Source organism: Bufo bufo, chromosome 3 (genome assembly GCF_905171765.1).
Source record: "Bufo bufo chromosome 3, aBufBuf1.1, whole genome shotgun sequence".
Taxonomy (NCBI): domain Eukaryota; kingdom Metazoa; phylum Chordata; class Amphibia; order Anura; family Bufonidae; genus Bufo; species Bufo bufo.
The window spans coordinates 38,889,463-38,903,787 of NC_053391.1; the positions used below are offsets into that span (position 1 = coordinate 38,889,463).

Here is a 14,325-nt window from a genome sequence, read left to right on the forward strand (position 1 = left end):
ACTCCCGGCCTGAGCGTGGGTTGAAAGAATTGAACCACCAGCATCATAATGACCTAGGATGCTGTTAGTTCGAATATTAAAGAGGACCTTTCACCGATTCTTACCCTATGAACTAACTATACAGACATGTGGAGCGGTGCCCGGGGATCTCACTGCTAGGCCCTCCGGTATCTCCGCTCACTAAGTTATAGTAGGCGGAGATACCAGTCCCTAAGTTATGGTAGGCGGAGTCTGCCCTAACGCTGGCCAATCGCAGCGCAGAGCTCACAGCCTGGGAGGTTATTTTCTCCCAGGCTGTGAGCTCTGCAATGCGATTGGCCAGCGTTAGGGCAGACTCCGCCTACTATAACTTAGGGAACGGAGATACCGGAGGACATAGCAGGAGAACGGAGCGGCGCCCGGGGATAATAGTAAGTGCGGAGAGATCCCCGGGCGCCGCTCCACATGTATGTATACTTAGTTCATAGGGTAAGAATCGGTGAAAGGTCCTCTTTAAGACCCACGGTTGAGCTGGGATTTGTGGTTGTAATACGGATATAGTCTCACACCCAACATTACATCTGTGTCAAATTGGCCTTAAAAGGATGGATAACTCATCCATCTACAGGATAAGGGCTCATGCACACAACCGTATGTAGTTTGTGGTCCGCAAAAAATATGGATGACGTTGGTGTGCCTTCCGTATTTTGCCGAACGGAACTGCTGGCTTTTAACAAAACAGTACTATCCCTGTCCGTAATGCAGACAATAATAGTATATGTTCTATTCTTTGGCGGAATGGACATATGGAAACAGAATGCACACGGAGTAACTTCCGTTCTTTTTGCGAACCCATTGAAATGAATGGTTCCACATACGGTCCGCAAAAAAAACCCGCAACAGACATAGAAAGAAAATACGTTTGTGTGCATGAGCCCTAAGGGATAAGTATCTGATTGGTGGGAGTGCGACCTCTGGGGCCTCCACTGATCACGAGAATGGTGGCCCTTTGCTCCCCCATGTTAATGGAGTGGCGGTAACGCATGAGCACTGCCGCACCATTCAGCAGTATGAACTGAATGGAGCAGCAGACATGGATAGGTGTCTGCCACTTCATTCAAATGGGGAGCACGGCAACTATTCTCATTATCGGCAGGGGCAGCGTTCGGACCCCTGCCAATCAGACAATTATCCCCTGTCCTAGGAATATATAAGCAAAACTTCGTGGCACTCTGCCGTCTGTTTGCCGCTGGAAGTCGGGTTCCCACCCCGTCACAGTAAGAATATAAAACTCCAGCAAATTGCGTTGCAAAAGGGATTTCTTTAATAGATATTTGCGGCTGTGTACAGTTTGTGCTGTCCTAGGAATAGAGAGAATTTAATTTAACCCATTTACTATCCTGATCCTGTCAGAAAAATGACAGCTAAAATAGTGAATGCAGCTCTGGGCCTCATCTGTGGCTCAGAACAAAATAAGCAAAGTACTGATAGTTTAGCACTGCTTATCCCAATTAGTATAGAAGGTTATAATAAGAGATACTGATTTTTACCTATTTAGATGAAAGCTACATTAATGGGAACCTGTCATCAACCTTATGCTGACCTCACTGAGGGCAGCATAAAATAGTGACAGAAATGCTGATGTCAGCGATGTGTCACTTATGAGCTAATAGTAAGTGGTTGCCGAGAACCAGCATCATAATCATTGCAGCCCAGGCCTTGAAAAGAGTCAAATCTACTAGAGAAAGAGTCCTGGTTATTCATAATCTCCTGCTCTCCCGCACATCTGCTGATGACTGGCAGTTCTCTCCTAGAGAGAAAGAGAGAAAACTAGGTAGAAGACTGTCAGTCATCAGCAGGAGAGCAGGAATTCATGAATATCCAGGACTCTTCTCAGGTGGCCGTGACTCTTCTCCAGGCCCAGTCTGCAATGAATGTGATGTCGGTTCTCGGCAACTACTTACTTTTGACTTTTAAATGACAGACCGCTGACATCAACTCACCTGTCTCTACTTAATTCTGCTGTTAGTATGGACAGCATAAAGTTGATGACGGGTTCCCTTTAAAAGGCCATGTACACCTTTGAATGCAATTTTTGTTTATGATTGCATTTCACATATTTTTTGCTAAAAATCATATTTTCAATTGGCCTTTATTAAAAATATTGAGCTGTTCTTTCACAAAGGGTTAACTGTTTTTCTAACTGTGTGACTAGTACTTTCACTTTGCGGCGTCATCTAATAACCCCCTTCTCTAAACTACTAAGATGAAACATCCGAAGTTGATTTGCATAAAACTTCGGTTTAACTTGAAACCGAACGCAAGTTGGGCAAAATGGTTTCTTACAGTACAAATTAATTTATGAAGTTATTACGTGAAGTCTTGCGAGACTTCGCAAAGTAATAACTTTGGCTCATTGGAGCCAATACATTCTAATACTGTGCAGAGCTCCTGCTCCGTAAAGTATAGAGCGAAGTTTAATGCGAATCGACTTCGGGTGTTTCATCCGAAGTCGATTTGCTCATCCCTAATCATAAACACTTATTTAAGCCACATTCTTTAATGAGTGTTTATAATGTGAGAGAGCAGAGATAAGGAGTCCGTCTGCTCCTCAGATGATGGAAAAGACAAAAAATCCACAGGCAGCTAGGATTCCATATTGTTAATAAAGACCAATTGAAAAAATGATTTTTAGCTCAAAATAAGTACAATCCAATAATTAAAAAAATTGTCCACAAAAGGTGTACATAGCCTTTTATAGGGGTTGTTCGGTTTCAGGACGAAACCAGACAACCTTGGGGGATCAGCCTGGAACAAAGAACTGGTACGTAATTACCTGGCAGACACCGCACCATCCTTTCTGGCTGGGATCTATTTATTAAAGTGCAGCAGGGATGTCAGGTGACCACTGCAGCCAATCAATGGCCACTGCAGTGCAACAAAGAGGCTGCAGGGATCACGTGATGTGTTTTGTCGACATGAGGTCACCCTTCAGCCAGGTAATCAGTCCATGGATCTGCCAGGTAAGTACTCATCAGTTCTTTATTGCAGGCCGATCTCAGAACAAAGAAATACACACAAATATCAGAATTTTATCCGGTTTACCTGCCACCTCCTCCATGTCTCGGATGAATTTTGATTGTTGTTGCACTAGGTCACGGATACCATCAGGGCAGCATCTACATAATTCCTGCGCCTTTTCATTCGAGGACACTGCACGCTCTCTTTCCCCAAGTAAAAAAAGGGCTTCACAAAAACGATAGTGACCCTAAAAAAAAAAAAAAAAAAAGGATTAGGTCTGGTAAAGGTAAAACCTGCATTAGAAAGGCAGATCAGCAAGCGATTGTCGAGATGGAAGCGTTCCCTACCAGATATCGCTTGATAAATAGCGGAGGAGACCACTGCTATTAAGTGCAGTGATCTCCTCCACAGTATGTCACTCTATAGCCTTCACTCATCCCCATACAGTCTAGTGGTTTGCCGGCGGCAGATTGCTATTAGACAGAACGAGCAAGCGCTGATTTTTAAGCATGCTTAAAAAAATAAATAATCTGAATTGCCCAATTAAGGAGCGCTTGCTCGTTCATCGGGTAACCGTCGGCAGTATTACACTGCCAAATGATCGCTAGCGAAATACTGGCCAGTGTAATACAACCCTTAGTGTCTAAGCTTTAACCAAGTCACATATGTAGTTTATATGAGGGAGAGTCAAAAATGATCCGCACTCTGTAGAATTTATACTAATGAACTTTCAGAAAAGACAAATACATAATTTTTTGACAATCTCCCCAAAGACTTTACCACTTGTGACTTGCACGAAGGTTGTGTCTGGTGCCGATAGTTATTAAAGGGTTTCTGTCACCCCACTAAAGTGTTTTTTTTTTTTTTGGGCTACTTAAATTAGTTATATAGCGATATATTAAAATATAATAGTGTTCCTTACTTTGATCCAGCAGTTTAGTCCAAAAACGAAGTTTTATCATATGCAAATCCGGTCTCTACCAGCAAGTAGGGCGTCTATTTGCTGGTAGCTGCTGCAGAAATCCGCCCCCTCCTCTTGTTGATTGACAGGGCCAGCCGGGATCTCCTCCTCCGGCCAGCCCTGTCAGCATTTCAAAAACCGCGCGCCCGTGTTGAATCTGCGCAGGCGCTCTGAGATGAGGAGGCTCGTCTCCTCTGAACTCCCTCAGTGCGCCTGCGCCGATGACGTCTTCTATTTCGATGATGTCATCGGCGCAGGCGCACTGAGGGAGCTCTGAGGAGACGAGCCTCCTCATCTCAGAGCGCCTGCGCAGATTCAACACGGGAGCGCGATTTTTGAAATGCCGACAGGGCTGGCCGGAGGAGGAGATCAGCTCACATGACCTAACCCCTCGGGTGAACACCGAAAAAAAAAAACTGTCAAAACAAGCAATTTTTGTCACCTTGCATCACAAAAGGTGCGACACCAAGTGATCAAAAATGCGTATGTCCCACAAAATAGTACCAATAAAACCGTCACCTCATCCCGCAAAAAATGAGCCCCTACATAAGAAAATCTCTTAAAAAATAAAAAAACTATAGCTCTTAGAACATGGAGACACTAAAACATCATTTTTTTGGTTTCAAAAATGCTATTATTGTGTTAAAGTGAAACAAATAAAAAAAAAGTATACATATTAGATATTGCCGCGTCCGTAAAAACCAGCTCTATAAAAATATCACATGACCTAACCCCTCGGGTGAACACCGTAAAAAAAAAAAAAAAAAAAAACTGTGTCAAAACAAGCAATTTTTGTCACCTTGCATCACAAAAGGTGCAACACCAAGTGATCAAAAATGCGTATGTCCCACAAAATAGTACCAATGAAACCGTCACCTCATCCCGCAAAAAATGAGCCCCTACATAAGAAAATCTCTCAAAAAATAAAAAAAATATAGCTCTCAGAACATGGACACATTAAAACATAATTTTTTTGTTTCAAAAATGATATTATTGTGTAAAACTTTAATAAATGAGAAAAAGTATACATATTAGGTATCGCCACGTCCGTAACAATCTGCTCTATAAAAATGTCACTTGACTGAACCCCTCAGGTGAACGCTGTAAAAATAAATAAATAGAAACTGTGCTAAAACAACCAATTTTTTGGTCACCTTGCCCCATAAAGTGTTATAATGAATGATCAAAAAATCATATGTACCCAAAAATAGTACTAATAAAACTGGCACCTTATCCCCTAGTTTCCAAAATGGGGTCACTTCTTGGGAGTTTCTACTGTAACGGTGCATCAGGGGGCTTCAAATGGGACATGGCATCTAAAAACCATGTGGAGTTCCTTTTCTTCTGCGCCCTGCCGTGTGCCCATACAGCAGTTTATGACCACATGTGGGGTGTTTCTGTAAAGCGCAGAATCTGGGTAATAAATATTGTTTTGTTTGGCTGTTAACCATCGATGTGTTAAAGAAAAAAATTTATTAAAATGGAAAATCTGCTAAAAAAGTGAAATTTAAAAATTTGATCTCCATTTTCCTTTAATTCTTGTGGAACGCCTAAAGGGTTAACAAAGTTTGTAAAATCGGTTTTGAATACCTTGAGGGGTGTAGTTTCTACAATGGGGTCATTTATGGGGGTATCCACTATGTAGGCCCCACAAAGTGACTTCATACCTGAACTGGTCCTTAAAAAGTGGGTTTTGGCAATTTTCTTAAAAATTTGAAGAATTGCTTCTAAACTTCTAAGCCTTCTAACGTCCTAAAAAAATAAAATGACATTTCCAAAATGATGCCAACATAAAGTAGACATATGGGGAATGTTAAATAATAAATATTTTATGAGGTATCACTTTCTGTTTTAAAAGCAGAGAAATTAAAATTTAGAAAATTGCGAATTTTTCAAATTTTTGGGTAAATTTGGGATTTTTCCATAAATAAAGGTGAAATATTTTGACTCAAATTTATGACTATCATGAAGTACAATGTGTCACGAGAAAACAATCTCTGAATGACTTGGATAAAGAAAGGCGTTCCAAAGTTATTACCACATAAAGTGAGATATGTCAGTTTTGCAAAATTTGGCCTGGTCAGGAAGGGGGCAAAGGGCCCAGATGGGAAGTGGTTAAAGCATTTGTGCACAGTATGGAGAAAGTAGTCTGTACCCAAGAAGTGTGTATGACTGAATACAGAAGTTCAAGGAAGGTCACCCATGAAGGAGGAGCCCGACCATGACTGATGACATCACCGAGTGCACACCTGAACCGATTCTGTTAGAAGAGCGACAGTGGATTATATGGCCCTAAGAGGATGAAGATTAACGTATCATGAAGAGGTGAGTTCATGGCTCGCAGCTCAGCCTAAATCAGTTTTTAAGGAGGGAATAGGAAAGCTTGTTGACAGATGGACAAGTTATATTGAAAAGCAGGGAGATTATGTAAAAGAAATGATTTATTTGTCTTTTCCTTACAAAATAAATTCTACAGCCAGAGTGCAGATCATTTTGGCTCGACCTCGTACGTAAAAATACTAACATTACATAAGAATAATAATGGATATACTAATACGGTACACAAACATTTACACAGCAAGGCAGGACAGATTACAGCCCCAGGAATTTCCTTAATCACAGTGTCGCTGTAAGCATACGGAAAACCTGACGAGCTGAACGCGCCTGTTGCGGAGCGGTCATGTCTGTCGGCATATCAATAGTCCGCTACACGATTCAATACAGGGAGGATGGGGGAAACAAAAGTCTACAGTTCAGTCAATGTGTGACAAAAACAGCGTGCCCTTCTACCACAAAGCGCTTTCAAGAGATCATTCACATGTACTGGCTTTTTTGCAGAATTACTGCAAAACCATGGTGACAAAAAGCTAACGCCAAAAATAGGAAAAAGTGTATTGACCCCGATACATAATGAGCCGCGCACCAGTGAACAGCAAAGGTATAAAGCCTCTAGATTTAAAGTTTTTTTTTACTTAACTGATGAAATCCTATGGATATGTCCGACACACAGGAACCCCACCAATCAGCTGTTTGAGACGGCAGCGGCGCTCTCAGCTCACCAAGAACAGCGCCGTACATTGTAGAGTGGCTGTGATCGGTATTACAGCTTAGGCCTATTCAGTTCATTGGGGCTATGATTCGCCTAGGCCAGTGATGGCGAACCTTTTAGAGACCGAGTGCCCAAACCGCAACCCAAAACCCCCTTATTTATCACAAAGTGCCAACACGGCAAGTTAACCTGAATCCTACAGTCCAGTATAGTATATCTTCCATGTACTTTATCATGTAGCCTGTCTACATTCAGTACGCTGCCTGTGCTGTTCATGGTGCGTCCTGCGCTGATGAATGGCAGGAAAGGTCTAAGGCATATTGGTACACCATAGACATTTTCCAGGGTGCGGGCGCCCACAGAGAGGGCTCCGAGTGCCGCCTCTGGTGGGTTCGCCACCACTGGCCTAGGCAAAGGTGGGAAAAGCAGCATCACTACTACAAGCGCCACTGCCTCCTCAAACAGTTAATCAGCGGGGGGTCCAGGGTGTCGCACCCCCACCGATCAGATACTATCCAGAAGATAGGTCATCAGTATTAAAAATAAAAAATAAAGAAGAAAAAAGTTCTTGAAAAACGCCTTTAAAGGGAGTCTTTCACCTATACTGACCATTATAGAACACTACCACCATTATAGTCCCCAGATTGGAATGCTACTTACTATTTAGCTGTCCGTCGCTTATTTTCTTCAAAAGACACTTTTATTCAATATGCAAATTAGGTCTGAAGGTGCCCAGGGGCAGCGATCAAGCAGCTGGTGCCCAGGCCCCTCGTCGCTATTCATATGAAACCCCTCCCATTTCACCCCTCTGGCCCACCCTAGGTTTTTCAGAAATCCTGCGCCGTTCACAAGATTCGCCAAGCCTGCGCACTTCATTCCCCATTATGGGCAGAGGCACAAGAGCGTTTAATGCGCATGTGCCGGAATGGGGAATGAAGCGCTCAGGCGCAGCGAATCTTGTGAACAGCGCTGGATTTCTGAAGAACCTAGGGTGGGCCAGAGGGGTTACATATGAAAAGCGACGAGGGGCCTGGGCACCTTCATACCTAATTTGCATATGGAATAAAGGTGTTTTTTGCAGAAAATAAGTGACGGACAACTAAACAGTAAGGCTACTTTCACACTAGCGTTCGGAGCGGGTCCGTCTGATGTTTCATCAGACGGATCCGCTCCTATAATGCAGACGTTTGCATCCGTTCAGAACGGATCCGTCTGCATTATAACTTAGAAAATTTTCTAAGTCAGAAAGTTGTCTGAGAGGATCCGTTCAGACTTTACATTGAAAGTCAATGGGGGACGGATCCGTTTGAAGATTGAGCCATATGGTGTCATCTTCAAGCGGATCCGTCCCCATTGACTTCCATTATAAGTCTGGACGGATCCGCTCGCCTCCGCACGGCCAGGCGGACACCCGAACGCTGCAAGCAGCGTTCAGGTGTCCGCTCACTGAGCGGAGCGGAGGCTGAACGCTGGCAGGCGGATGCATTCTCAGCGGATCCGCCTCCATTGAGAATGCATTAGGGCCAGACGGATGCGTTCGGGGCCGCTCGTGAGCCCCTTCGAACGGAGCTCACGAGCGGACACCTGAACGCAGGTGTGAAAGTAGCCTAAGTAGCATTCCAATATGGAGACTATAATGCTGATGATGGTGTTCTATAATGGTCAGTATAGGTGAGACTCCCTTTAATCATTATTTCCATTCAGATATTGAAATCCTATTACAATTTAGTGTAGTGCAATGTGTCTTTGCTCTAGCGTACGGAGATTATATTTAGCCATGTATATTACGGTAGCCAAGGACAAAGGCGCGGTATGTACCCTAACCAGTTCTGCAAAACGAAAGAACAATAGACCAAGGGGTTACAGAGGTTTTCCCATAAGCACATTTATCCCCGACAACTTGACCCAGTCCATTTGTTGGGCCCCCACCGGTCAGAAGAACAGGGGCTCCCGTGTGTTCACTGCCCCCTCTTTCAGTTCTATGGGACTACAGGAGCCCGCTGGGGTCAGAGCTGAATGTAAACATGTACTGTATGTTCGCTTCAGCTGAATGTGTACTCAATGGGAGAAATCTGCCATATACCACTCCGTATACATTCATTGTACACAGAAGTGTGCAAACTGCCAGGCTGACGGCGACCTACAGGAGAATAAGGGGGGGCTATGGCACCTTATCTAATGCAATGGGAATCGCAATGTGAATGCAGCCTTACAATTAAAATTGGGTAAGATGCTGCAAGACAAGGAGGGGAACCATCAGCCACCACAAATAGACAGATTTTTACAGAATTAGGGTCCATTCACACGTCGGCAATTCTGTTCCGCATTTTGGGGGAACGGAATTGCGGACCCATTCATTTCTATGGGGCCGCATGATGTGCTGCCCGGATCCGGAAATGTGGATCCGCACTTCCGGGTCCGCATTTCCGTTCCCCAAAAAAATAGAACATGTCCTATTCTTGTCCGACAAGATTAGGCATATTCTATTATAGTGTCGGCGATGTGCAGTCCGCAAAATGCGGAGAACACATAGGGATGTGTGAATGGACCCTTACTCTAATCACTGCTATAGTGATGTGACATCACAGCTGGGTGCTCACCGGATATACTCATCAGCAGAGGCGCCGCTATTGGGGCCTGACCTCAGAAGGGGCCCCGGGAGCAGAAGCAGGGGGGTGGCCAGCAAGGCCATAATTCTAATAGGCACCCCAGGGCATGTGCCTGGATCAGGGTCCAGCACAGTATTATTGATTTTACAATTCCTCTCCCGCTTTCGCCGATGACCTCCTGTTCTGCAAAGAAGCAGCAGGAGCGACCCTGAGCAGCGCCGTCTCAGCCCTCGCCCTCTTGCCTCTGAGCACCACTGCTGCCTGCCAGCCACTGCCACGTCCTCCTGCTTCAGACACCATGTACTGTGCCCCATTATAAGTACAGGGGTATAAGGGGATAGCCCTATACTGTGCCTGCTAACCTCTACAACGCCTTCTTATACCCTGCATTATACCATGTATAATTCCCCTAGTCATACCTTGTAGCCCGTTATCCAGTCCCTGAATGGCGGCGTTAATCACTCACTGTATGGAATGTTAACCTTTCATGGTACGAGCTATTATCCAGTATGGCGGTATTATTTCGTCTCTGCATGTTGGTAATATCTAGTGACTAAATGTATTATTATTTGGGGGTAGGGATAATATATACAGTATATAGATTCCAGTATATCCCAGTACATTATACTGCAGTGCGCCCTGTAGAGTAAATGATCCTTGTAGAATGCAGTCCTCCCCGCCGACCACCAAGACCTCCTGTACTAGGGCTGCACGATAAATCGAAAAAATAATCGAATTGCGATAATCGGTAAATGCCATATGGCGATTTGGCCGACCCGAAAATGCCGCGATTATATATGAAGGGGCCCCGCGCACATAACTGGCTTTGTGTGTAAAGTATTTTACTAGTGTGTGAAACAATCTCTCTCCTACTGATAACAGGTCCAGCCTCTGTACTCACTGTCACTATGAATGCACTGCAGCAACTAGTGGGAGCGAGCAGGCCGGCCTGCGCGTGACTGACGTCACTTAGTAACGCTCCTGCTTCCTGAAGTGGGAGGAGCGTTACTAAGTGACGTCAGTCACGCGCCGGCCGGCCAGCTCGCTGCAGTGCATTCATAGTGACAGTGAGTACAGAGGCTGGACCTGTTATCAATAGGAGAGAGATTGTTTCACACACTAGTAAAATACTTTACACACAAAGGCAGTTATGTGCGCAGTTTAGGACACATGAGGGGACACATAGGGCCATGAGGGGGACCAGCATAAGATGCTATATGTCTTATGCTGCCCCCCCTCATGGCCCTATGTGTCATAGCACACATCCCCTATAACAGCGCCATCCACAGGTCCCCATAAGTGTCCTCCACAGATCCACCCCAAAACAGCGTCCTCCACAGATCCACCCCATAACAGCGTCCTCCACAGATCCACCCCATAACAGCGTCCTCCACAGATCCCCCATATAACAGCGTCCTCCACAGATCCCCCACATAACAGCGTCCTCCACAGATCCCCCACATAACACTGTCCTCCACAGATCCCCCATAACAACGTCCTCCACAGATCCCCCATAACAGCGTCCTCCACAGATCCCCCATAACAGCGTCCTCCACAGATCCCCCATAACAGCGTCCTCCACAGATCCCCCATAACACAGCGTCATCCACAGATCCCCCATAACACAGCGTCATCCACAGATCCCCCATAACACAGCGTCATCCACAGATCCCCCATAACAGCGTCCTCCACAGATCCCCCATAACAGCGTCCTCCACAGATCCCCCACATAACAGCGTCATCCACAGATCCCCCACATAACACTGTCCTCCACAGATCCCCCATAACAGTGCCATCCACAGATCCCCCATAACAGTGCCATCCACAGATCCCCCACATAACAGAGTCATCCACAGATCCCCCACATAACACTGTCCTCCACAGATCCCACATAACAGCGTCATCCACAGATCCCCCATAACAGTGCCATCCACAGATCCCCCACATAACAGTGCCATCCACAGATCCCCCACATAACAGCGTCCTCCACAGATCCCCCACATAACAGCGTCCTCCACAGATCCCCCACATAACAGTGCCATCCACAGATCCCCCACATAACTATGTCATACCCAGCCGCGTCAGCGGCTCATATGGGAAAATCCAAGCAAATAGACCTCTACCACAATTCCCTTAAAATATCGCATCGCACATCGTTATCGCAATTTTTAGGGCCCTAATCGCAATCGCACAAAATTCCCATATCGTGCAGCCCTATCCTGTACTATAGCGTACAGTACATGGCAGCGCCCCTCACCGCCCCGCTGGGTACTAACGCTTACTCTGGCACTAAGGCCAGGTTCACATTACGTTTTCGCCATCCGTTTTAGGTTTACAAAAAAAGTATACGTTAACGGATACCTCAGACAGACGCCATACGGTGACATCTGTCACCATAATGTTTACGTATGCGTTTTTTTTTGCCGGACTCATCCCTTTTATTCTAACGTATACGTCAGACGGATGGCAAAAACGTGATGTGAACCTAACCTTTGATATGTGCACATGCGATGCAAGGATGGTCATGGGGGGTGTCCGGGGAAAAAAAGAAAGAAAATATATATAGCTGTGGGGCCCAGTCAGTTCCAGCTACGCCCCTGCTCATCAAGTTGCCCTCAGCAACATGCAAATATCATCACCCCCACTGTACTGGTTCTATGGGCAAATTTCAGTAAACCGGATCACTATGTGAATAGTCACTGTATACAGCACGCCTACTAGTAGGGAACATTCACACAGTGCGGTCAAAACGCGTCGGCCAGAACTGTCAGCGCACTAACACAAACCTTCCTTTTCTTGGTCTTCTTCCTGGGGAACACTATTCGCGCCGTACTCACTTCCTCAGCCACATTATCGCTCCAGTGAAAGTGCTGAGGTGAAGCACGAAGGGAGGACGGAGGGGAAAACTGCATGGTGTAAACAGGGACCGAAACGGCTCTGCCGGGACACCTCAGCCGCTCACTGACTCCACAGCCGGGACTCCGACCACGTGACCCGCTGCCTGCGTTCTCATTAGCTGGAAATAAGAGCGCACAAAAACACAAGCCGTGTGCGAGCGATAGAACAAAGCGCTGACTGCGGGGACGGGTCACATGACCGCGTTCGGCCTTCTCATTGGCAGGACGCGGTGGCGGGAGCAGCTCTTGGTTTGCCAAGCCGAACTGCGTCATGACGGGAAATGTTTGGGCGACCGAAACAAACTTGAGATGGAAAAGGGGAAGCGTTTCTGCCAACTACAGTATTAAGAGGCGGGAGCTGTGTTCACAATATGATCTGACACAACTAGGGTTGCCAGCTTTCCCAACAAAAAATACAAGGGTGTGGTTGGGAGTCGTGGCTTATCAATCAAACTGTGGCTCCCAATAATATTAGTGCCCCCGGTTAGAATAACGCCCTCCCCCATTAGTGCCCCCGGTTAGAATAACCACCTCCCCCATTAGTGCCCCCGGTTAGAATAACCACCTCCCCCATTAGTGCCCCCGGTTAGAATAACGCCCTCCCCCATTAGTGCCCCCGGTTAGAATAACGCCCTCCCCCATTAGTGCCCCCGGTTAGAATAACGCCCTCCCCCATTAGTGCCCCCGGTTAGAATAACCACCTCCCCCATTAGTGCCCCCGGTTAGAATAACGCCCTCCCCCATTAGTGCCCCCGGTTAGAATAATGCCCTCCCCATTAGTGCCCCCGGTTAGAATAATGCCCTCCCCATTAGTGCCCCCGGTTAGAATAATGCCCTCCCCATTAGTGCCCCCGGTTAGAATAACGCCCTTCCCATTAGTGCCCCCGGTTAGAATAACGCCCTTCCCATTAGTGCCCCCGGTTAGAATAACGCCCTCCCCATTAGTGCCCCCACTTGGTATTGCTTATCCCGCAACAACCCGCACTACACAATTATCAGGTTAATTATCCCTACAGTGAACGCCGTTAAAAATATATATATATATAGAATGCCAGAATTGCACATTTTTGCTTAGTCTCCACAAAAAAAAAGTCATCAAACAGTGCTATTTACCCCAAAATGATAATAAAAACTACAAGTCGTCCCTCAATCAAAGAAAAAAAAAAAAAAGTTATGGGTCTTGGAAAGCAACGATGCAAATTTATTTTATTTTTTTAAAAGGCAATGTCAGCGAAGGAGTGTTGGGTGTGTGATGCCAGTGACACAGGCCTTGGAGCAAGTCTTTGGTAAGGCTACTTTCACACTAGCGTTCAGGTGTCCGCTCGTGCGCACCGTTTGAAGGGGCTCACGAGCGGCCCCGAACGCATCCGTCTGGCCCCAATGCATTCTCAGTGGAGGCGGATTCACTGAGAATGCATCCGCCTGCCAGCGTTCAGCCTCCGCTCCGCTCAGTGAGCGGACACCTGAACGCTGTCGGGTGTCCGCCTGGCCGTGCGGAGGCGAGCGGATCCGTCCAGACTTATAATGGAAGTCAATGGGGACGGATCCGCTTGAAGATGACACCATATGGCTCAATCTTCAAGCGGATCCGTTCCCCATTGACTTTCAATGTAAAGTCTGAACGGATCCGCTCAGACAACTTTCACACTTAGAAAATTTTCTAAGTTTTAATGCAGACGCATCCGTTCTGAACGGATGCGAACGTCTGCATTATTGGAGCGGATCCGTCTGATGAAACATCAGACGGATCCGCTCCGAACGCAAGTGTGAAAGTAGCCTAAGAAGGTCAGACAGTGACTTCTGACTCAC

General features: G+C 46.0%; 1 protein-coding gene across 4 annotated transcripts in view; it reads right to left on the reverse strand.

The window, feature by feature from the left end:
- The window catches only part of TTC3 (tetratricopeptide repeat domain 3), a 174,330-nt gene that overhangs the window by 107,529 nt on the left and 52,476 nt on the right, over positions 1 to 14,325 (reverse strand). For 2 of the 4 annotated variants that reach the window (XM_040423100.1, XM_040423102.1), the window contains exon 12: positions 3,085 to 3,247. In XM_040423100.1, coding sequence (XP_040279034.1) covers positions 3,085 to 3,247 — 163 coding nt within the window. Of the gene's footprint in view, positions 1 to 3,084; positions 3,248 to 12,405; positions 12,801 to 14,325 lie in introns of those variants that run through there. The other 2 variants (XM_040423104.1, XM_040423103.1) reach the window with 2 other exon arrangements.